General features: G+C 37.6%; 2 protein-coding genes across 2 annotated transcripts; both read right to left on the reverse strand.

Moving 5' to 3' along the window:
• Positions 1 to 4,270: 4,270 nt before the first annotated feature.
• On the reverse strand, positions 4,271 to 4,916 carry LOC131326439 (transcriptional regulator TAC1-like). Its single transcript, XM_058359227.1, has one exon. The coding sequence runs from the start codon at positions 4,885 to 4,887 to the stop codon at positions 4,387 to 4,389; it is 501 nt and encodes a 166-aa protein (XP_058215210.1). The 5' UTR covers positions 4,888 to 4,916; the 3' UTR covers positions 4,271 to 4,386.
• Positions 4,917 to 20,968: 16,052 nt separating this feature from the next.
• LOC131326440 (zinc finger protein 10-like) lies at positions 20,969 to 21,943 on the reverse strand. Its single transcript, XM_058359228.1, has one exon. The coding sequence runs from the start codon at positions 21,883 to 21,885 to the stop codon at positions 21,001 to 21,003; it is 885 nt and encodes a 294-aa protein (XP_058215211.1). The 5' UTR covers positions 21,886 to 21,943; the 3' UTR covers positions 20,969 to 21,000.
• Between the last annotated feature and the right edge of the window lie 3,754 nt (positions 21,944 to 25,697).

Raw genomic sequence — 25,697 nt, forward strand, 5'->3', positions numbered from 1 at the left:
TTCTTCCCCCATACCACAGAGAGAAGGGTAGTATAAAGAAGGCTGGTCAGCCTTCCAATATCGCTACACCTCGGTATACCCCTACCCCTTCTACTAGTATTTTTTACTAGGGCAAGATCCAAATAATCATTGATCAACTGGAGGTGATTAATCAAACCATCTTTGCGGAGTGCAAAGGCCTGAAATATCCTTTTAGAGAATTGTTTAGGAACAAATTGCGGTTCAGAATGAGGTACCTAAAAGGGTTGAACAATGTAATCGGAAATTATTCTTCGCCCCAGCCGCATGCGCGCGGATGATTCATAATTTTTTTCCCTGTATGTGTTTGAATTACGTAATACCTGAAACTATACGGGAGCCGATTAACATGATTTTTGGTGTGGCTGAAGTTCTCGACAAAATCTAAAACATGAACGGTTCAGATCATTTTCTAAGCCCACAAGAGTGCAACTTGGATGGTGACCGGAGATAGCAAAACACAAGAGGAGCCGGTTCCATACGTCCACATTGTTCTACTGCTTTTTGCGAAGTACAATAAAAAGGTTTAGTCCTAGGACTAGACTGTTGAAGTTTATTCCACATCGGTTAATTATATCCTCTAAAATAGTATATGAGCATGAGCCGCCTCCCCTCTCATTACTAATCGGTTTTGAGTTAAATGCCTTAACAAAAACCAAACATCCTTAGCCAATTCTACGGGAAGAATTTCGTATGTAGTGGAATCATTTGCTAATTTGGAAACAAATTAACCTTTTTTACTTGGAGCGTAATAAAACATATATATTACCACCTCATTCTTCCAAATTTTATCTTGCTGCGGCAAACAATATTGACTTTCTATCTTATTTTAGTTGCGTACGGCGCCACCATAAATCACCATCAAAGCAAATTACTCATACATGTTGATTATTCTTAATCTAACCATCAACATAAATGGCAAAGACAGCGACGAAAAATTTTTAAAAAAAAAAAAACAAGGAGAGAGAGAGAGAGAGAGAGAGAGAGAGAGAGAGAGAGAGAGAGTTTATGACTCTGACGTACCTTCGAACAACAACAACAAAGAAACAGAAAGTTAAACACGCATACATGAAGAAAATCCCAGAGAAAACATTGCGGTGCTCCGACCAATTGAAAACTCTTGTTTTTTACACACGTACGCCGTGTAAGGCGCGGATGCATTTGCAAGCGTTGGTTGGCTGAGTGCAAACATGCCAAGACTTGTAGCGCCTAACTTTAGATGAATATTGCCGTGAATCATGACTTCTAATTTGTAAAACAATTGTATGTGATCCAAAGGGTTCAAAGGATAAAGATCACAAGTTGGTTCGTAATTTGCCACACGAATGTGGACTTAGAATTTCTTAGTCGTATAGAAAAGTAAAGGTAAAATGTAGATTTTATTATATCGAAATAATAAAGCTGTGGGTACAAGTAAAGTAAGTTGAATGGAGTTGAGTACAAGATACTCGGATATGTCTACTTTGCTGAAAGTAAAAAAATGTTTCGAAGCGTTAGGCTTAACGGTGTTGGACCCATTTTTCTATTTCGAAACTAGTATTTATAGGCCAAATCTGCACTAGTCTGACTCAAGTTTCCTGTTTTCACCGCGAGTTGGCAAGTGTCCCATATTTGCTCCATATGCTGTCAAGTGTCCGACTTTAACTTTCCACTAACACACTTGGCGATTTATGGCAGTTACACTCTGATTAATGGGATAATGGGACCCCATTACTTGATTTCCTTCTCTTGCACGTGTAAACTAAGCATAATGGAGCCATTTTGACAAAGTCAAAGTGGCAAACAGTGCGACAATTAGGATTTCCTCATATGACCGAATGGGCCAAGTTCAAGACTAAAGTTAATTGGGTCTTGCTTCAAACCACAAAATTAAAATGTAGCCCATTAATTTTCAGCCAGAGAAACGGATGAATAGCTGCCCAATTTAATTAATATTTAATTAAATGATCATTCAACGCTAGTTCGAAATTTGATGTCAAAAATAGACATAAACACCAATTGAACTACAAGGCCGGAGAAAACAACCCCGAAAAGAGCAGTAAAGAAAGATATTTAACTTTCTTTCTCCATCAGCAGCCCGCGACCCAAGGCAAAGCCCTTTGAGACTTTTTCCTTTTTTTTTTTCTGATTTGTCTTTCGTGCTTATTTTTCTAGGTCTCCAAAATCCTTTCGTATGTCATTTCTAACTACATTTTCTCTACTAAAACTCTCTCACTTCCAAAGCACCATGCATGATCCACCGTTCTTGATTATTTTGAGATAACTTCCTTGCTTATGTGATCTTCTACTTTTTTTGAAAGGCGAAAAAGATTTCATTAATTTTGAAATGGTTAAGATTAATAGAATCAAAGAAACAAACATCCTGTTCAAAGAATAATTATCTGCTCAATCTGAGACCCAATTTTTCAATTGACAAGAAACCAATCGAGAACACCCAATAGGGCCAAAGCTCACCTAAAAAGGCCAAAGTCCAACACCCTAGCTATGTGATCTTTTACTTAATACTTATAACAAAGATAAACTGCAATGCTGTTTTTCACTTTCGCCACAATAAATTGGCAAACAGGATAGGAGGATAGACTAAATCCTAAGACGGCGGGAGACAGTGTATATTAACCAACGAAATACAAAAAATATATAAAAAAATTATCGGCAAAAAAAATTATTAATAAACTCGACAAGGGTGTATCAAAAACCCAAAATGTAGACCACAAGAAGCAGATCGAACATGACAATAGCAGAGCAAAATCGCAACAGAGCCGGCCGGGGAAACATCATCAAACCCCACCTCTTTATGCCGATGAAAAAGGCAACAAATGTGTTTCAATAGACCAGTACGTGTATTTGCTTGCTTCTCTTCGTTTGAGTAATATACACAGTAACTGTTGATGCCTATAAACGGATAACTAAAAGGAGGAAAAAAACACACAACAAAGCTGGCACGGAGTACTGGTTGATATCAAATGAAACCCTAATTCGAGCTAACAACAACTGCCAATTGAATTTTCATTTGACCGAAAAAAGAAAAAAAAAAAAAAAACAGCCAATTATGTACTATTAGGAAATCGAAGACGGTTATCTCATTCATTCAAGTGAGCTTTCACAACGTGTTGGACAATTTTTTATTTTTGATAGGCAACATGTTAACGAATCATCATTTGCATTGATCTTCATGTGCTAGAATTGTATGATTTTTGGAAAATATATACATCCACATTGGTATTTCTTATGATTATAGGCTACACTACAAGCTTTCTTGTTCGTGTTCTTTTCTTTTTAAATGGATTCATACCATCGCCAAGTTGAGATCGAGCTGAAAGAGAATACAGAAAACAGGACACTAATAGGTAGGATCTCAAATTAGAAACACAAGGCCGACAAGTCTACTTGACAGAACGAAAACACCATCACAGTCGAATCATCAAAGTCGGCTTTGTTCTATTACTTCGTGAAGTATGATAAATGATATTTTTTTTGACGATAAATGATTAATTTTTGTTTATCAGCAAAAAAAATATCATTTATCACAGTGATAAAAATACAAATCAATCCTATAAGAAAAGAAAAGCATTAAAAGAGCATCGAAGAGTGCACAATACCCTCCTACTACTGTTATTCACAAATTCTCAACTTTCCTCATAGATAACGGGAACAATGGACAAACAACGGCATCACAATCGAAGGCAAACATCCCGATTAGATCGGCACCTAAGCCTCGGACACTCATCTGCGAGCCAAATCCCAAAGGCAAAAGAGGTTGACTAGGTCGATCGGCTCCTAATCCTTGCGAGAGTTGTGCTTTTGTGATGGAGTGAGTGTGAGTTTGCAATTTTGTCCTAAAAGTAATTTTAGTTGAATAAAATCATGTGGTGTTGCGTACTCTCGAGTGTGCTTGAAATCAAAGGGTTAACACCACCAAGAAAGAGTAAACCAAAAAATTGCAATACTAAAAGGAGGATAGAACAAAAAAGGAAAACCATTTTTCAGTTTAGTTGGTTTTTGGCTCGGCAAAGAAAATATCGTAATATAACTCGATAAATGGTACATCAATAGAGAGGGCGAGACAAAGCGGCATGGCCAATGAACTAGGCAACATGAGCCGAGAACTCGCCGAGAAAAACAAAAATATCCAACAAAAAATTGAATGTTACAAAACAAAAAAAGGAAAGGGAGGGGTTACAGGTTCATAGCTTTATCCTTCTAATATCCATTGGTTAATTACCTTTACAAAGAGCTTTCGACGATAACGTACCTTCTCAAAGCGAACAAGAAGAAGAAGATAGAATATAAAGTTAACGAAGAAAGATATGAAGAAATTCAAACCCCTTTGAAAGAAACAATAAACCGCAGGTACCTGTGATTGATTTTTCATGGCTGGTCCAACCCCAACCGAAGCTCGAGGTCCAGTTCTTGATCACGCGATGAGCCTTGACTCGACTCTCTGCCTCTTTTCTCCACATCATTAATCTCGCTTGATGATTGATGTAGTCTATGATCAACAAACAGACAGAGCTGTTTCACTCCATGGGCGCCATCTTTTCCCCTCGAAACCTCGTCGTCCTCTTTCGACAAAACCCATGGCCCTTTAGGGCTTCCGCACTTCTCTTCGCTCGATTCGACGTGGGCCGACGACGGGTCGTCAGAAACAAGGGTTTGATTGCCTTCGGAAAATTCCTTGAGCTTCGCCCTGTCTTTCCTGTGGATGTTCATGTGGCCACCCAGTGCCTGTGCGTTTGAGAAACCTCTCTTGCAGAAAGTGCAAGTGTATGACCTAATAACATGGCCTGAATAATTAGCTTGGTACTGAGCATCTTCTGAAGTTTGTACTGTTTGGTGGGACTTCTCTGTACTTGACCGATTAAACTCCATTTTCAGGTGGAGAGGGCAAGAGAGATTCGTACTTGGAGGAGAAATGGTCAAATGGTCGTTGAACAGGGATGTTTTTATTGAGGGAAACATGCATGTATAAAGCACTCGGTTTTATTCCTGATAATTAAGGGTGTTCAGACCGGTTTATACGCGTCTCATTAACTAATTTTTAAGAGACCAATCTCATTGTGCACCAGCGGATGGCTTGATAAAATTGGGGACAAATTTTTCAATGAAGTGACCTCAAAAAAGTTGATAGACTAGAAGGTTTCGAACGTAAAATCCAGAACCAACTTTGGGCATACGCGGAGGATGCAATCGCACCGGACTCCTAATTTTTTCCTAGGGAATATGACGGCCCAGGACGTGTTTTGATTCAAATAAAACCTAATTATCAAAACACGTCATTGGCCTTCATTTTCCCTTTTTCCTATCTTTGGGAGCCCCTAAAACTTTATTCCCTTATATTATGTAATAAAATTTAGAGCCCAATTTAAAATGAAAATCCAAAACGAAAGTCCCAAAAAAATAATGGTATATAAAACTAAATATCTAAATTTATGTGACATGCCTATCTATTGTTTTCACTAAATATCCTAGTATTGTTCAATGAACCCCTAGAGGCAAGTGAGACAGGGTTGGTGGATAATGCTTGCTCAACTACTTAGGGACCGATCCCAAAATAATAATATGAAAAAGAAACTACTACTCATGGGCCGGCCTCAATTTTGTTGATTAATATAAATGAAGTTGCTCATACTTTTCCTCCAAGGTAATTTTTTTTAATTGTAATACCATATATATTTATACATATACGAGAATTATATGAAACAAAAAAATAAACCCATATAGAAATAACCCATTAATTAATTAAAGAAGAACACTCATAATGTAGAAGAAACAAATGTCTAGCTCTTTTGATACTTTTTATAGGTCGGAAGGGATTATAGAGATTAGAATGGAAGAGATTAATTGAGACGTACGTAGTGAGAAAAAACTAATGGTGAATTTAATATTTTAGTTAGAGATATGAATTGCGTAGATCGTTACAATCATGTTTCGACAAGAAGTCGACAACGGGGACATCCAAAAAAGGCTAGAAAGATATGAAAAGCTAACCCACGAGGATGCTATAACCATTTTTAAGTTTTTGTTAAGGAGTAAAATGCGATTGATGTGATAATGCACCATTTTTTTCTCTTCTAGCTCACTCCTCATGGGTATCCTAATCTATTCATTTTGTGGAATTCACACAAACAGTTTGACTACCCAAATATGCAACCAAAAGGATGCTACGGGGCGCCCCGCGCCGGTAGCAGTAGTGACCCAAATGATCGAAAAGACTAAGATGTGACATCTTAGAAGCGTACATGAGTGATCAATTGAGCTAATCTCTTCAATTTATTATCCATTCATCAATTGCTCAAACTCATTTAAAAATATAAGCAACATCTCTTAACTCAAATCAGTTTGTTTAGGCAGGTTTTTAAATTAAACTTCGGTTCGCGTGGACCATTTATGTTATGTCAACAGTTTCTTTCACGTCTACGATTTCGTCAGCACCATGTTTTTATTTTTTCTACTATATAGTAGAGTACTACTCTCTCTCTCTCTCTCTCTCTCTCTCTCTCCATATATATATATATATATATATATATATATATATATATATATATATATATATATAATTCCTGGTCTTGATTTATGAGCATCTAGTTAATTTGGGAGAGAAAAGGACAGTGAAAAGCCACAAGAAAATATACCATATTAAGGCTAAGTTTGAACATACTTCTCCAAAGGCTTTTTAGACTTTTTGAAGAAGCAAAAAGTCTTACTCCATCTCTGTTACGTTTAGGCTAAATGCAAACTTTTTGAAGAAGCAAAAAGTCTTACTCCATCTCTGTTACGTTTAGGCTAAATGCAAAGTAACCGCATTTTAATTTAATTCTTTGAGGAAGCAACGGTATATTTTCAAGTGGATTTTAATCACAGCAAGCAAGAGACTCGCGCCGCAGGATTCATAGGTTTGACTCTCGTTGCAAACGAAGTTTAATCTTTGGGGCCTTTGTAAATTTACCTGGTTGTTAACTCCACAACACTGAGGCTCCGTTTGGTTGGGCGTAAAATGTTTTACCTATTTTTCGGTGTTTGGTTGTGTAAAAAATTAAGAAATATTTTCCATCAATTGGATGAAAATGACTTACTCTTAAATCTTCCGTAAGTTATTTTCATAAATGAATCCGCTGCCTTCTACTGCATTTCTCATTGCTCAGTTTCCTCAATTGTCAATCCTGACCCACGCGACCCACATTTAATTCCAATATTCTCAGATCTCTCTATCGTTTAATCCCCTCTCTCTCTCTCTCTCTCTCTCTCTCTCTCTCTCTCTCTCTCTCTCTCTACTATTTTGTTGATTTTTGAAAATATTTTCAAGTGCCAACCAAATATCGAAAAATAAAAGTTTGAAGTTTATTTTCTGAAAAAATATTTTACATGGAAAATATTTTACATCGTAAAACATTTTACATCGAAACAAACGGAGTCTGAGATTGATTAGTCGACAGCCTGAACACGCAGGTGTAAAAAGGACACACAGGTGTAAAAAAAAATTGTGACGTAAATTAATTTGTTGTTTACTGTGGTGGCCTCGGTTGTTGTGTCGGTAACGGTCCGAGGCGTATCGAATCTATGCCTTGTGAGTTTCGGTACGTGATAACGGATTTGACCGTGTGCTCGGTATAGCGCTCGGTGCATTGCTTCAAAGCGTGCTTCGGCTTAAAGGCCTTGGGAGTGCTCCGGGTGTGGTGGTTATATCAGCTTGGTCCCCCTTTTACCACGTGTCAACAGCAATCATTTGGATCAGGACGTGCTCCGTGGCCGTTCTCCTCTCGCGTCATGTATGACGTCACCCGAGGCGGTTACCCGAACGTACGCTCCACGCATTGGCTTGAAGGCAAAGGAACCCTAGATCTATAAATATGAAAGGATGCTCATTGCGAGAGGTATGCTTTTTGGCCCTAGCTCTAGACCTAATTTCCACCCCTGAGATCTGATTTGATCGTCGAAGGGTCACTGGGCTATCTCAGCCCTAGTGACTTGTTGCAGGTCGCGTCGCAGGAGCAGCGGAGCTGAGGAAGAAGGACCCCAGCCGGGATCTTGGCCTAGGTCCCATAAAATCCGAACCCCCACATTTACTATATATACACTTAAACATCAATCTGGCCCTATCACACACTTTGTATCCGTATGAAACAATTCAAAGGTACCGATATTTTCCAGAATAAACTTTCCCGAACCACAACATAGACATGAGTAGTGCTACAGGTACCGACGGGGTCGGTACCGAAATCGTAGGGACGGCCGCGTCGGGCCGTCTCCGGCCACCGAACGGCCGATCCGACGAATATACATATATACACGAAAAAAGAGTGCTCGGATCAAGCACCTTACACACCTCGGATGCCGTTGATTCCCGCATAAGCCCCCTCGTTTTTTTTTATTTAGAATTTTTGGACGGCTCGGATCGGCCGTTCGGTGGCCGGAGACGGCCCGGCGCAGCCGTCCCTACGATTTCGGTACCGACCCCGTCGGTACCAATATCATTTCTACATAGACATGCTCATAAACGGGTTAAGCTTCTGGATCCAGATCCTAATCCACCATATATATCCCTCCTACTTTTTTACCGTCTTCCAGACCCGCAACTCGGATCCGAACCAGCACGTCAGCCTCATGAGAACAATTTTACTGTAGAAAATCATTTTAACGGGCATTGATGCATGGGTCATTCGGGATTTTAGTTTACAAAATGATAGTGATGAATATGATCGATTTGAACTTAAACCATGTACTTTAAATGATTTGTTCATGTGCCTATTGATATCCGATCGGATTCATTTTGTTGGTAGAAATTAAACTTTTTTCGCGACACCTTACAAGATGAACGATTTGAATCATCATATAAGGATGCGCCACCATCAATTGATTTAGAAACTGACCACCACAAACTATACTTCATTCGTTGGCAATAGTATTATTTTTTCTGCAAATTGTGTTATTTTTAGACTAAGAAAATATAGCATGTTCATGCATAAATTCTTATATTTTCTCACATGTGCCACTTCAAAAAAAACAAATTGAGATATTTAAATTGACTTAAAGAAATCAAAAAGTAATGTATGAAAGCTAGCGTTTTTAAATTCTAGGAAGTAGGAAGGGCATAAATTAAAGGACGAATGGGATTAATAAATTAGATAAATTCTCTCAATGAATGTGACCATTTTTTTCTTGAACGACAAAAAAATTTAATTAATTTTGAAATTATAACAAGACTGATAGGAGCAAAAACACAACATCATATGACCATTTTTTTTTATCTCTTGCGCGGGCCATCAGGGCCAACAAATCTAGTACCATTATCAAACACAGCCCTAAGGTACTATCACATACTCACATAGTATTCCGATTCCTAGCTTGTACGATATCACATTCACATGAATTCACGACCTAAGAGCAAGTTTATCAGATTAACTAAAAGAGCATTTTAGGTATTTTACCTAAGGCAAAACTAAAAATAGGCATTGCACCAGCTTAGGTAAAGAGAAAGCTATTATACCTTTGTGAAAAAGGTTAGCTAAATGTACTTACGTATGTACCCATTATTTTATTAGTTTTTCCTTTCTCTCTCCTCTTCTTCCCGTCCCATCCTCCCCTCCCCGTATACACACATGAAAAAAAAATTAATATTTTAATAAAGAATAGGTAAAATAGATTGTATTGGTGTAGTGTTGAAAGAAATGTGAGTAGATAAAATGAAAAACGTGCACTGTTCAGGAGTTTTTTTTAGCAAATAATTGGTAAACTTGCTCTAAGTATGTGAGCTCCGTCTAAATATGTGGTTTTGTAGGGAGTTAGGTATATAGCATTGAATAGTTAGGGGTGGTAATTTCCACTAAGCTAAATTTACTAAATGGACCAAATTAATTTTTTTCTGCAAATTTTTAGGCACATCATTCTTCTCATATACATCAACAAAAAGGAAGCGAGGGGACTGATATGATAGCTCAAAGCAGCGTCCAGCTGTGCCCATCTTACCGTCCATTTTCGACAATCAATGGTTTGAATTTTAAAATCCAGACCGTCCAAAATACTTTTGGATGGTGAGATTGAGGCACTACTGCACACTGCTGTGATATGCTCACAGTAGCCCTCCTGCTTCCCAACAAAAATATTCCCTCCGTCCGAATTTAATAGTTTCTCGTTCAATTTCAACCGGATAAAAAACGAGTTATATCTTTAAATTGATAATGAATTGTATATCCAATATGGATCTTGTTTCATATATCTCAATTAGTTTTATAAGACAATATTTTTAAAATTACATAAAATTTTATAAATTACAAGATATAATTGATTGAAAAATGAGACGAACTCTTAAAAAGGACTATTAAATCTGGACGGAGGAAGTACCATTTAAAAAATAAATAAATTAACTACTGTAATTAATATGTAGCAAATTAAGAATAAAGTGGAAACTACCCCCTTACTCCATCACGAGCACTGGCCTGTCTGTCCTTGTTCGTGGTGGGGCAGCGTGCAATGTTGAGTTAGCATGTCACACATGATGCCATGGCGGCACGTCTGATTATGACACTTCTTAGCAATATTACACTAAATTAAATTGACTAAAAAGAAACATCTAGTCGCATGTCAATTCCAAAGAGGTTGGCCAAGTGATTTTCGATTAGGACTCTGGATTTGTACCCTTATAAGATTTTATATTCGATTTTTTTTGTCAATAATTCTTTATCAACTCATCGTTGAAATTCTTATTTCGTTATCCAACTAATCACCAAGCACAAAATAAGAATTGAAAAATACTAATGAACACCAGATATATGCGAAAAATCTCAAAAACAAATAAAAACCATGAAAATGAATCAAACACTATACGAATTGTGACTCCTCACCAATTGACCCGAGACCAATTCGCCGACTCCTCATTTACTATACCAGTGTTTGATTGTTGTCGTCTTGAATCCTCAAGCCTTCCACAAACGTTCGGAAATCCACCCAAAAAAAACCAACTCTAAATATATTGAGACAAAGTAATCAAAACCCCTTGGAGTTAGTTTAATGTTTCAAAGTTCCAACATGGGTATTTATTTGTGTTTTTACTGCTATTCCTATTGCCCTAGCCGCCGACAGAATACTACTCTACTATTTATAATAGTTATAATATGTGCACAAACCAATCGATCACCAGATTGATCGGTCGATCAATCTGTTCACTCCCAGCTTTAGTCTCTTTTTAGTCGGATTGTTTCCATAGATAGCAGATTGATAACCCGATCAATCCGTTCCAATTGAGCTCCCTCCAACTGATTAAACAGGTTGGAAGTTGTACTGCCTTTGGTCCTTCGATTCACTCATTCTCAATTACAAATAAAGATTCCTTCCACTCTAATCCTATACAGACTCGCTACGCTTAGAAAAAGTAAAAAAAAATTACAACTCGATAAAGAATGGGATACAAAGGAAGATGCGTTTTGTCGATGCAATTGCCAACCAAAGAATAGCACCACATTTTGGGGATAACAATCCACCACATGTAAGCATAGGAAAAGGCTTTGGAAAGAACTGTAAAAGATTAGTCTGATATGCGCGCACAAGACAGAGGCATGTAAGTAGATCCCACTTACTTTGATTTCTCAAAAGGAACATTTGATACTTTGCAATCAAATTTTCAAATTTTGCCTATTTTGCAGACACACAATAAATCTATAAATTCCCCCAACTTACTTGAAAGGCATCCATTCTCTTCCTTTCAAGCATAGATAGTATTACGAATGAGACTACGATGCATTATTTTTAATTATATAATAGGTCTTTAGAATCAATTATAAAGCAAACTTAGATTTACATTTCGATATCGAATTTAGAAGTAAACCCTTTATATAGTTAGTACTCCGTATTTCTTAGATTAGTAAATACAAAAAATATTTTGCATGTAAATCTGATTTTGATCTAACCAAAAATTATGATTTCTCCTTTGTGCGCAAACGCTGGCCAGGGATACTCTAAGTTCAAAAACAAAAAAAACAAATGAACAAAAAAAACAAGTCGCATGCCTTTTGCTTATGCAAGTCTTTGTATCCGTCACCGTCCAAATGATGATTGGTTCGCACTGTGTTGATCTGATCTAATCCCATTTGATTTTAACCGCGACAGTGACCAAGTGAGAAATTTTTCAGTGCCAAGTGGGTACCACGTGGTGCCCGTTCGATACATTCGGGCTATCCATTTTGGTTTTGGATGACTTGGATTTGGAGAGAGACAAATGAGACAGAAAGAGAAGAGAGAGAGTGGGGGTGAGAGGAGAAAGAGTGTTTCAATCTGATCCATCCAATACATTTTTAGACAGCTCAGATGTGCCCGCTCAGACACCAAAATGTGACACATATATACTTATCCCAACGGATAAATATCCATGGGGACCGATTATTCCATCATCACTTGGATTAGGTTTGGAAGAGAAGGCTTCTCATGTGGACATATATATATATATATATTGAAGTGTGAGTCAGATATTGATGGTCTGATCGTGTGGCTGTTTTGAGGTCGGTTTTCTGTGGATTTTTTATTTTTCAGTTGGCGTCTTGCCTTCCTTTAGGTTTCGGGCGGTTTTTATCGATGTACCATTAATCCTTTTAATCTTTGTAATCATTTATAAAGATTAATAAATTCTTTTTGCTTAGAAAAAAAACTTAGAGATTGATTGAAAATTAAAGATTTCTTTAGTGAGTTATAGATTTTGAACTGTGAAATATTGATACTCCGAAACTGTGAAAGCATCGAGAGTATAATCAGATTGTTGGCTTTATATAGGGGTCAACATCCACCCTGTACTTGAGACGCCCTTTGTTGGCGCAGGGCAAGCAAATGGAGGACTAACTGCCTACACCCATAGGTGCAGTATGGGCAGCATTATGGAGTGCCTCACATCCGCCTGCCACTCAGTGCAGGGCTTTGTTTCGACTGATTTGCTTGTATGAAGTATGGAGCACCTTATGCGTTTCCCTCTCTTCTTTTTACTAATAACTCAACCAGTACTCAATGGTGATTTATGTTCTGGCGCCTTTCAAGTTCTAAACAATATGACAAATTAATATGTGAGTTTGGGATCAGCGCGCAGGACTTGATGCTCTTGCTTCCAACTTCGAAAAATCCAATCGTAACGGTCGATCGAACTTGATCTTTCAATTGATTTATTATCGAATGCGCGATAGCGTTTGTAGTTGCCTATATCTAGCTACTTGCACTACAAATGGATTATTCTTGCTCCAGTTTACTAATTCGACATTTATTAGTATACATTTCTCCAGTAACAACTATGGATCGATGCTGATGAGAGCTTCCAACTGCTCAAAAGATAGAGGCCTCTTATGTTATAAGATGCATGCAGATAGAGCTAGGCATATCAAATATCTTCCATTAATTAATAGTTTTAAAATTGGCCAAACCATATTAATTTGTTACAATATATATATACTAGCTGGCTGGCTAGTACGTTTAACGTCAAAGTAATAATTAATCATATACTTCCACACAAAAATATTCTATCTCAATTGTCGGTATGGCATATAAAACACATGCTTAACATTAATTAATATCAATAAAGTTGTGTGTAAAACATATATAAATTATGTAGCTATACTGAAATATGGATTAGTATAACAAAAAGTCTACAAACACAATGCCGGACCGAAATGCGTCTAGAGACGTTCGATGAATGTAGACTCATGTGCATCGATGATCAACTCTGAATGAACTCAGTCGTGTTCGGGGTTTTATCTTAAAATTGTGTTGGTAGTATTACTCTTAGTATAATAAGTATATATTCATAAACGTAATATGTGTACATGTATGGTATGGGGAGGGTTCCATGCATGGACAAAAGATTTAACACAAGCTTTTACACACAATCCCAGGCATAAAAATGGAGGGCTGACATTAGAACACATAAAAGGGCTCTCTCTCTCTCTCTCTCATGGAGGGCTGACATTAGAACACATAAAAGGGCTCTCTCTCTCTCTCTCTCTCTCTCTCTCTCTCCAACCGACTATCCCCTCCCCACTCCAGCGACCCCATCTCCGGCTGCCCTCATCCCTAATGACCCCATTTGATCTAGCGAAAAAATATTGTGCTTCGTTGCCATCAGGGGAAAAAACCAAGAAAATAAGACACGTTATATATTATTTATATCTCCCCTGAGATTGACAAATGATTAAATTAACATTAGTGCAAAATAAATTATCCTATAGGCGACAAGATACAGATAAACATTTCTTCAAGAACCTTTTTTTTTTTTATCTTTATGATATTGAAATTTTCTCTGTCTTTCAAAAAAAAATTTGCTTGAAGAATCACACAAACAAATCCTATAGGCTATTTGTGTATATATTCAAACAGCTGATCCAACTGTTTCGTTATATATACATGCAAATGCTTGGGTATGAAATGTATTAAAGTGACAATATGGTATAATTTATATATCTATTTGATATATTTTTTTATTCAAATTGATCTAACTCTCTTCATACATGCAGATGCTTTGGTATGAATTTAATTTATTTATTGTGTGAAAAGAGGGTGACGGATGAAATGGTCACCAAATATTATGAGTCAAATTGTGGCCGGCTCCTTAATTACGTTATTAGGAAGGGAATATATGCATCCCTCCAAAACACTTTCATAATCCAAAATTCAAAATTGACCTCCAAAATCCCTCCCAAACACCGACTTAATTATAAGTTTCGTTACGCAGATTTTTATCTGCCAATACTAGCTAGCCACATGATTTTGTCATATGCGCATTTTCGGGATCGGAAGAAATATATGACAACTGTTACGACGAATATGAAAATTAATGAAATTAATTAGATCATTAAACTAGAATCTTTTGCGGGATTCATGAGGTTGATCCAACCGGACACTGCAGTCTGAAACGCGAACCGGGCAGGGAGCCTAGTGCCTAAAAAAATTCTTAAAATTAACTAATACTAATATTGCTACGCTATATACAGTACCTGGAAGAGAAGGAGTTGCTGACCGTCTAAGGATACATTAGTGTTATTGATGTTGTTAGTTGGAACTTTGTTTTTGATATAGGTAATTTAAATTGAACCTGTTATATTAATATGAGATAAACTTATCCACGGAGGTTGTTCACGGAGCAGCTCAATTAATGGCTGAGATTCGTTTTCAATTTTATCCGGTCACAATTAATTGTTACCAGGCATAATTGATTTTCAATCCGGACAGTCCAAAAATACTTTGGACATGCGCAATTGACCTCCGTAAAGCCTTTACGGAATAGTCCGTAAATAAGATTTTTTGTATTAATTTATGGGAGTCTAAGCTAACAAGCAAGTGCTTTAGGTACGTACAAGTGTCATGACCTCAGAAGCAGGAGTTCTGAGGGCTTGCCTGGTCAATGAAGCCATTCTAATTACTCTATTCATTTGACTTTTAGTAGGTCAACTATAAAATTTGATTAAAAATTCCTTGAACTTCAATTTTTTTTTTTTTGTGTGTCCTTTATATTGTGCTTAAGCTTACACCTACCCGGTGATGCATAATGAGGTGTAACACTATGTTCTTTCGACAAGAGATTCGGAAATTCTTCCTAAAAAATTGAGTCCATCGTTCGACATAAAGTAGTAGAAAGGTGGGCCAACCCCGATGTGGAATGATGAATAAACTGTCTAAACGTCAATAAATTATTTGAGGTTCTAGTCATGATTTTCAACGTAAGAGGGTACCATCAAGGGTGGCTGGAGGTGGTCGAGGTAGCAAAGGAGGCTAACAATGGGAGGTCCAGTTGGCGGAGGAGGTCCGAGAGGATGGTAGTGGACAACGGGTTACAAGGACTAGCGTATGACATGGAGTGAAGGCATGGTCGTGGTTGTAGGGTGAGGTGGTGGGGTGTAAAAATGAAAACTTCAAGGGCTAGAGTTGTTATGTTTATGTATGTGTAATTAATTAACGAAGACTTTCACTTGAAGTTCCAGAAAATAACAAAAACCTTCCTCAAGTTTTCGAAATAACAATCACGTCCCACTGGTTTCATACGTACGTCACATATCGTAGGGCAGGGCAGTGGGAAATCAAAAGCCTCGAGACAGGTTCCTGGAATTGTTAAGATATAAAATGAAAAAGGAAAACTTCAAGGAACAATACAGTACTAGAACAATTTTTCCATTTCAGAAAAGATAGATTACATGAAACTGTCCATGAAACAACATAGACGGTTTAGTGTTGTTTCATGGACAGAGCAAGGACAGACCATGACCGTCGTATCGGCCGAGGACCGAGGCAAACTCATGAGAGAAAAATACACAAAAAAATATAGTTCTATTAATCGTCTATATATATCCAGAAGCAAGACAAAATTAATTGAATTTAGAACCAAAATGTTCTATTGAAGATTTTGGATGTCATAGAAATATCCTAGTAGTACGTGTCTAAAACAAGCGTGTAAAGTTAACTTTTTTTTCAACCAAAGAAAGATTTTATTAATCTTTAAAATATAGCTAGAAAGATTAAACAGATTCCAGACATCGCTAGATCACAAACAAGGATCAAGATCATCTGCAACCCATATGCCCGCCCATAAGTTCAATTTCTGGGCCCATGAGGCTCTACCGTCAGTTTTTAGGAGCCCATTAAGGTGCTATTTGCCCATAACACGGTAGGCCGGCTAGATTGCTGAAGCTGCTTTCTAACTTGATGGTTATGATCAAATTCCTAACTGAAATGGTTGCCTTTGGAAACCTTTCAATAGCTAACCGAATGTTGAAAGGGTAGATAGTCCTTCTGCGTCCCATCCACCGGGATACAACTCCATCGAGAGTCGCTTTGGATTTAGATTAATTTCTCTGCACAAACCTACTACGGTTCTGCATGTCATTATAAATTGCTTATATTTCTCAATGTATATATTGCTAAAAATATGAAATATAAATTTTATTTAATAGATCTCAATTATTTCTATAAGACAATGATTTTAAAAACATAAAACATAATATAAGTCGAGGGATATAAGCCATTAAAAATAACACGCAGAACCGTAATAGACACTTAAAAAAAAGACAGAGTGAGTATTATATATCTTAATCTTATCCAATTTCTTTTAAGTTAAATTGGTGGATGTTGAGAGTACTTGTGTGCACTTGGCACAATAGCTAGCCGTGTTACGACATTTTGTTTTACAAGATTATGGGTTCGAGCAGACATTCGTACCTAACGATCAAAAAAATGAAACAGGATCAAGACCCGTAGAAACATAACTCAATAAGCCTACTAACATCTTTGTCTATCGAAATATATGAAGAGACAAGAACTGGTGGATGTTGGTTTGAACGCTTTTCCCATCCCACATAGATTTAGAGAGAACCACCTGGGGTGGTGGCTGGTGGTCCACAGGTCTTTGGCGGGATCAGAGATCGCTAGCTGAAGGCTAGGGCCGGTGCTATTGACGTCCTCTTGAACCCTGGAACAGTTGTCTCCACAACTCGGGTATTTTGACCCCTGCTGAAACTACCCCCTACAAACCGCACTGGCTCCAAGTGGAGCAGTGTGCACCTTTGGGCTTCACGTCCCTCCCCAGAGACCGACAATTGGTTTGGACTCTCTATGGTAATGCCCAGGAGCAAGTCACCCCCTCCATTCCCTCTCAAGTAGAAAGGAAAAAAAAAAAGAGACAGATTTTGATCAGGAAGATGGACCGAGTAATTAAAACAAATATTGTAATATGCATGATCCTTTTCCCATGCAAATAACCCTTTAGTCGGCAAAAACAATAACTTAATTCACAGCATCTTTACACGAGAAAGAACAATATATTTCTTGGGAAACCTGCATTGCAGTGAATCCAATGGAATTTCACATTATTCTAACCCGAGATACTGCCTTAGAATAAACTCCCCATTCCTTCACTAATGCTGTAATTTCATATTAAACTCCCCCATGTGAGACTTCTGCCACTCCCCTCTAAAAACCATCACTCAAAGCTTCTCTCTCTCTCTGCAAAACTACCATTAATCAATTAAACCAATCAAACTCAACTACCCTAAAAGAGACAAGAGCTAGCCCCAACCAATTACCTTTATGTCCTCTAGCTTTACACTGATTTAGATCTTCCTCAAAACCAAAGCAAACTACTTTTTTCTCTTTCTAATTCTTTCACTTTCACTTTGCATTGAAAAACTACAAATACACACATCAAAATAATTACCATCAAAATCATTAAAGAAAGTTCAATTTTACTGCCTCTTTTTGGGATTTCTTTGTTTTGTGTGTAACTTAATTCCCTTCAATTTCCAGGCTCTTTCCTCTGGTTATCTGCAAGCACATTTAAGTCAAAAGGAAATTTTCTACTATCGAAAAGAAACAAGTTTAAAAAGATTTCAGATTTTATTTCAAGCAATGAAAATTGGAGTACGTAATTGTTGAGTGCTCCAAGAGCATGACCACGTGACACTCTAGATCTCTCAAGTTGTTGGACCCCGCATGATTTCGTGATGGTTAGTGGTCATGCATGGACCGTCACTTGACCATGCAGGAACACCCAATAATTTTTACGAAAATTGCCACAAGTAGCTACATAATACTGTACTAATACTGCAGCTAGGGTTAGGTTTTCAAAGGATACTATTCAGTCCGCTCTTACTCTATATTCTTTGTTCTATACTCTTATCATTCTTTATTCTTTCAAGTTGATGTATAGGGGATAATTAACCGAATTGTTTTAGCGATACAGAAGAAGAAACAAAAACACCCTTAGTTAGCGCTAATGCGATAACATTCTCTGTGTGATTGAAAAGGTGGATTACGTTTAATACTAAAAGGGATTGATTCCAAGGAGTTGTTGGCAATTTTGGAGGGATTGAGAACTAGAGCAACAAGTGAAGAAAGAGAAACAAGTGTGTGGATTTATGTGAATATATATATATATATATATATATATATAGAGAGAGAGAGAGAGAGAGAGAGAGAGAGAGAGAGAGAGAGAGAGAGAGTGAGTGAGTGTGAATGTAACAGATCTTGGATGAGATGGAGAGGATAATAATACAAGTGAAAAGGGAATCGATGTTGTGATGTATCTGACTTATGTGGCCTTGAAAATCACAAGAGTTTGGGTGGTATGTGGGATAGTTTAGTTGTTTTCTGATGGAATGTCAGTGTACTGAATAAAGAAAAGCTCACTGCATCCTATCATCCTATATATGGAATTAGTCAGTTTCTTCTTCTTCTTTTTTGAATAAAAAAGAAAATTTATTAATCTTTAGAAACAAATTAAAAGATTAAAAGAATTCAAAGTATGAGGCATCCAGCAAAGCAAAAAAGAATTCCGACAATCATACGCCACCAGAAACCAGAAGAAAAAAAATAATCACCCTTGGATGGCAAAAAGCCAACCGAAGCCTAAAAACCCCAATGAAAAGACAAACACATCCAAGACCCAACCAAAGCCAAAAACCATCTAAAACAGAACCTACTCCTGAGATGAATTAGCCAGTTTCTTCACCCTTAAAGCTTAAACCTATTCAATATTTTCGGAGCACCTTCACGTGGTAAAATAAATTCAACAAATTCAACGGATAAGACGTAATGGCACACTTTTGTCGAGTGAATGTGATATAGAAAATGACCCACATTATTCAAGAATTTTTGATTTGGCATAGGTAATAATCGTTTCTGTTTGAGTTGGTTCGAAAAATCTTCTTCATGAAGGGTAGTAGATTGAACTTAATTCCGAAGATGCATGGCTTCAAGCTTGACCTCATTTCGGAGTGCTCTCTCTTTGCTCACATGTATCTTTCAATAGCTGTATGGAGATACAAGCGAATTAGCAGAAAGGATCAACACTCTTGAGGACCTGGAGGAGGAGGATGACTTGGAGTATCTTGATGGTATCGAGGAAGAAGCTTCTCTTTCCTTGGAGTTTTAATTCCGAGGTTTGGCCTTCGGTTTGCCCCCTTGGTTGGATCATCGTGCGTTGGTTTTTCTATTTTGATTGCTTGGTTGGTTTTTCTATTTTGATTGCTTGGGCTGCTTTTTCAAATTTGTTTGGATTGGTATTGATGGTTTGGTGTTTTGATTTTTGTTTCTTCTTGTTTAGGTCTTGGTGTTTTCAGGTCAGCCTTCTCTAGTTTTTGTTTTTTGGGTTGGCGTCTTACCTTCCTTTAGGTCTTGGGTAGCTTTACGCCAGTGTGCCCTTGATCCTTTTAATCTTTGTAATCCTTTATAAAAATTAATAAATCCTTTTTGCTTAGCAAAAGAAATTATGAAACATGCTACATCAAATTCATGGACTATTATGAAACATACTAAACCAAATTCCTGGACTAGTGTGCGCATAAGCTGGACATCCTGATTAATAAAAAATATATATATGAAAGACCTTAACTACAGGATATCTTGAAAAATAAATCCTAGACATGCACTGGATTGTTTGTTTTTAAACACAGCTAAGAATCAGCTATTTCTCACAACCCTAAGAGCCTAATCCCAACCTTAAATTACTATGGATCTTTGTCCCATAAACCATTTGGAAATTTTACAACATGATTACAAATTAAAAACCCAAGTACTCTCTGCTATATATGATCCTTAATTAGTATATCAAAGCTAATTAAGTAAGGTTTGGATTAATTAACAGCTTCTTGATAACAGACTTCTATCTTATTCAGTACTAAAAAACATATTTCTTGCCCAAACCAAAAATACTCAACCTTTTTTTTCCTAGGTTTTAATTTCTTTTTCTCCAAATGCATTTTTCCAAACCAAAACACCTAGTTTAATTACATCTATCGATGAACTCGGTTGAAACTCATGAAAACTACGATTACCCATAATCTAACCTTTGGAAAGTAAATATTGCAAGCTTTTCTGTGAATTCCACACAATCTTTGTTACACCCTGGAGATAGCGAATAGTGAAAACAAGAACAAAAACGAACGTAATTGCATAAAAAACAACTATAGTTGTGAGATAACATTAAGCACGAAATTTGGTAGCTTTTTTCTACTTCACCCCTTGCAAATTAAATCACCCAAGTCTTAGCTCAAGATCCAATTCTGAACTACTAGAGCTTCCTTGAATTACTTCTGATTGAAAATGCTCATGACTATCACCTGAATTTGATTTTGGAAAGAACGGGAAAGTGGCCGAATCGAGTATCCTCCTCTTTGAACTAGTATCTTCCCCCTCTTTACCAGCAGATGGTATCGGACAGGCTCGATGAACAACCAAATTCAAGCTTATTGACAAATCTCCAGTGGCATACTCCTCCTTAGATCTATTCGAGCCGGGAAAACCCAAGTTCTTCTCATGATCATTCTTATCCGAAACACGAATATACTTTTCGCCAATCAAGTTTGACCATGATGGAGGAGCATATATGGAGGGATTCTTATGATCATGTTCTTTGATAATAGGAGAAGGCAAAAGGGGCATGATGGTCTTTTCATCACGGATATCGTGTTTCAGATTACGTGAAACCCTAGAAATAGATGAAGCTGGAGGTGGGAAGAAAACATTATCAGAATCTGAAGTAGAGTAAGGGTTATAAACCTTGGTGCAAATCCCAGAAGGGTATTGAGCATCCCATGGTGGAATAGGATTTGGAATAGGGTTTTGATGATCTTGGTGGATTAGATCATGGGTAGTGTTTGGAGACAGCTTCAGCCTGGCCCTATCCCTCCTGTGGACATTCATGTGACCACCAAGGGCTTGAGCTGACCTGAACTCCCTTCTACAAAAGGTACAAGAATAAGATCTTGGAGGCCAAACACACCCTCCAAGAACCCCAGCTGCATCTTCTGCAAAAGCCTTTTCTTCCCACGAATCTCCATGCAAACTAGGGCTTGTTTTGGGTTGAAGGTGAGAACTCAAACTTTGTTTTCGCTTTGGCCACATCAAGTATTGCTCCATTGATGAACTATGAGAGAGAGAGAGATGTGAAGTTTTGGGATGAAGAGAAGAATGAAATGCATTTAGGTGGTGTATATGAAAGGTACAGGAGAATCTAATAGGAAGGGAAGGTGAAAATCACGAGATATGCTTCAATTCGGGGAGGGAAATAGTCAGAGATGCATATAAGCTGGTCCGAACACCCATAACCGCCTTATATAAAAAAATATATATGCTTGAATTCTTGCTGAGTTAAGGGGTTGTGGAAGGTGAAATGGTGGGTACTCTTGTTTTGGCCTTTCTATCAAATATAGTATAGCTGCTTCTTTTGGTTTTTAGCTGGCCCTTAAACATATAGTACTGTAAGTGTAAATCATACCGAGTTAATAAATATTGACCGATATGTATCGTGTTAGTAGATATGCATCGGAGTTTCGGACTTCCTTGAAGCTTAGTACCGATTCGATCGAACCTGTCGGAGCTGGGATAGTTAAGTTCGGCATCGAATCACGAAATCTTGGTGATCTTTAATTTCTTGGAGTGTCTGCTCAAAACTGCATGTCAATCCTGCATATTTACTTCAACAAACATCGCACGTTAATTGCACATAGATTAGAACCTCTAAAACGAAGTACATTACGCACAGTACTTCATTTTAGAGATTGACGACTTACATGCATATTTAGTGACTTCGGCACTTAACACTACAAAAAAATTCAATTGGGTGACGAATGAAAATCATCACAAATTGCGTGTTTTTCGTCACAAATAATATAGGTGACGAAAAAAATTTGTCGACTAAAGGTTGTCGAGGATTCCTACCTGGTGACGAAATCTATTTTTCGTCACCTATAGTGCCTTTTGATGACGAAATATTTCGTCACCAAAAAGTGAATAATTGGTGACGAAATTTTTTTCCTCACTTATTGTGCTTTTTGACGACGAAAAAATTCGTCACCGATGGGTCACATTGGTGACGAAATTTTTTGTCACTAATATAAGAAATTGGTGACGAAATTTTTCGTTGCGAAAGATGTTTTCATATGGAAAAAGAAATCCATCTTTTTTGCTCCTGCTGGGTTTCGAACCCGAGTCCCTTGAGTTTTTCGTGCAAGCTCCAACCAACTGCACTACACACATTTTTCAGTATATATTTGAAATATCTAATATATAACACATATGTTTAACATGAAAATATATTTCGAATGTAATTTTGGACCTTTAAACATTAAAATTAGCAATTTTGATAAACATGAAAGTTATAGGCAATTGAATTATTGTTCAAACCCAATTTGAATTATCTCAATCGGAGATTTTAGTAAAGAGTTATGTCCGAAATACATTTAGTGACAAAGCGCAATTCATAAATTTCGTCACGAAAGGTACCCATTTGACAACGAAATATATTTTTTGCCGCTGAAAGCGTTAAAATGGTGACGAAATTATTTTTCGTCACCAAAGTTAAGCATTTGGTGACGAAAAAATATTTCGTTACTAAATTGCTCACATTTGTCAACGAAATATATTTTTTGTCACCAAATGATTATCTTTGGCGACAAAAAATAATTTTGTCACCTTTTTTAAGCTTTTGGCGACGAAAAATGTATTTTATCGCCAAATGGGTACCTTTAGTGACGAAAATATTTTTTTCGTCGCTAAACAGGCATAATTGGTGACGAAATTATTTCGTCACGAAAGTTATCAAAATAGTGACGAATTTATTTTTTCGTCGCCAAATATACTCATTTAGTGACAAAATTAAATTTCGTTGCCACTTTTTCGTCACTAATTTTCATTTTTCTTGTAGTGTAATGTTCCCCAAATGGATACCCTCGAGGGCAGAGGAGAATTCAATAGTAGACGCCTGCGAGCATTTAGCCTACCTTCTCTTTTCATTTTGCTAGCTCTGCGGGGTCTGTGAAGGGGTGGCTGTGAGCTTTCATTCTCCTCCTATTTCTCATCTTTTCTTTGCGGATGATAGTTCCTTTTTTTCTTAATTTTGACCCGGCTGAGGTGCGGTTTTTGAACTGGATTATTGAAGCTTATTGTAACTTTGCGGGGTGGGCCGGCCAGTTGCAAATGGGCTTGGCCCAATTAGGTTGCAACTGGTTTTGCGTGTTTGGGTTTGAGATGTTTTGGGGTTTGTTCAAACATTAGAGTGTTTCTGAGTTTGTCCCATTGGGTGTCTGTTGGTTTCTTGCTAACAGTATTTTATTACAAAAATTCGAGAGGCGGAAAAGTAGGTTAAGATCTCGCAAGAAGTTACTCAATGCATTTTTTTTCCTACTATTTTGTACTAATTTCATTCATCACAAGAATTTCATCTTAAATCCTTGTGATGAATGAAATTATTTTTGCCGATAAAAATAAAAATAAAAATAAAAACTTTGCGGTCAGAAGGCGAACAAAAGTAAATCGGAGATTTTTGTGAGTGATGTTGGGTTGGCAGCGAGAGCTTATTGCTAGGATCTTGGGGATCAAGATTGTTGATAAACATATGGGAAAGTGTGGGTTGGGGCTGAGGGACTTGGGTTGTTTTAATCAGGCTTTGTTAGCAAAACAAGTGTGGAGATTGATTAGTGATCCAAATTCGTTATTAGCTAGAGTTCTATTGGGAAAGCATTGTCAAGGAAACAATTTGCTAGAGAGTAAAGCGATGTCTGGTTGTTCTTGGGGTTGGAGGGAGTATTTCGCGGGGGATGAATCTGTTGCGGCAGAAGCTTGCTTGGCGGCTGGGAAACAAGGAGACTATCACAACGTTTGGGCATCAAAGGGATTCCTAACTGTGATAATCCCTTCAGCAGATCGAGTGGGTTGTGTTGCGGAAACAAATGATCGAACCAGAACACAAACACACACACAAACACAGAGACAAAGGATTTACCTGGTTCTCCAAAATCGGCTACGTCCACGGGGGCAGCCGGATTATATTTAGGAGGAAGAGGATTACAAATCACTCTACTCTCACTCTCACAGACTTGTACAAATAGAATACAGAACTCTTGCTCTCAGATTCCTCTCTGATTTTCCCACACAAAATACAAATGCAGAGGGCTCAAATTTATAGGCAAAAGAGAAAGGCCCTGTTCATGAGCCATGCAAGGCTCATTTAATGCATATCCACGCCTGGGATTTTTCCAGATTTGAGCGTGGCTTGAGAAATCTTCATAGGCTGCCAATCTTTGACTTCAATCACCCACATGGGTGAGAACAGGAGAATAGAGCCAAATCATATCTCACCTTTTAGTCAACAGGTTGTCCTGTGATAGGGATCGAATGGAATGGAGGAAGTCGTCGTTGGATGTTTTGTTTCCAAATTAAGGAGGTGGTGTCCAAAATTTTGTCTATTCATATACGTAGGGTAAGGGGCCGGATGAGGTCTATTGGTCGTGTTCTAAGGATGGAAAATTCTCCGTTAGGACTGCCTAATTTGTAGCAGTGTCTTGCAAATGGTGTAATCTTGGAGGGGAGGTTGAGGATGGTGTTTGGAAGACAATATGGGGACTCAATCTGCCTCCTAATTAAATTTGCTTTATTGAATTCTTATGGAAGTAGTTCATAGGATATTGGCCAGTTCGTGAGGCGATAGCTCGAAGGGGTTTGGTTGCTTGTGTCTAGTGTCTAGTGTGTGGGTTGGATAGGGAATCGCTTGACCATTTATTTTTTAAGTATGAGGCGGCTAGGCGGGTCTGGAGGGCGTCCAAACTGGGTCTTGATTTTCTGTGGGTGATCTTGCATCGGTCAAAAACCTGGCTCATAAGAGTTGAAGTATTAGCTTAGCTGATTAAACTGTATTTCTGTTATGAATTGAGTATTATAAAGCATTGCAGAAT

Source organism: Rhododendron vialii, chromosome 5a (genome assembly GCF_030253575.1).
Source record: "Rhododendron vialii isolate Sample 1 chromosome 5a, ASM3025357v1".
NCBI classification, from domain to species: domain Eukaryota; kingdom Viridiplantae; phylum Streptophyta; class Magnoliopsida; order Ericales; family Ericaceae; genus Rhododendron; species Rhododendron vialii.

Bases quoted from the DNA above. Each gene is read 5' to 3' on its own strand.
- LOC131326440 (XM_058359228.1), bottom strand. From the start codon at position 21,885: ATGGAGCAATACTTGATGTGGCCAAAGCGAAAACAAAGTTTGAGTTCT.
- LOC131326439 (XM_058359227.1), bottom strand. From the start codon at position 4,887: ATGGAGTTTAATCGGTCAAGTACAGAGAAGTCCCACCAAACAGTACAA.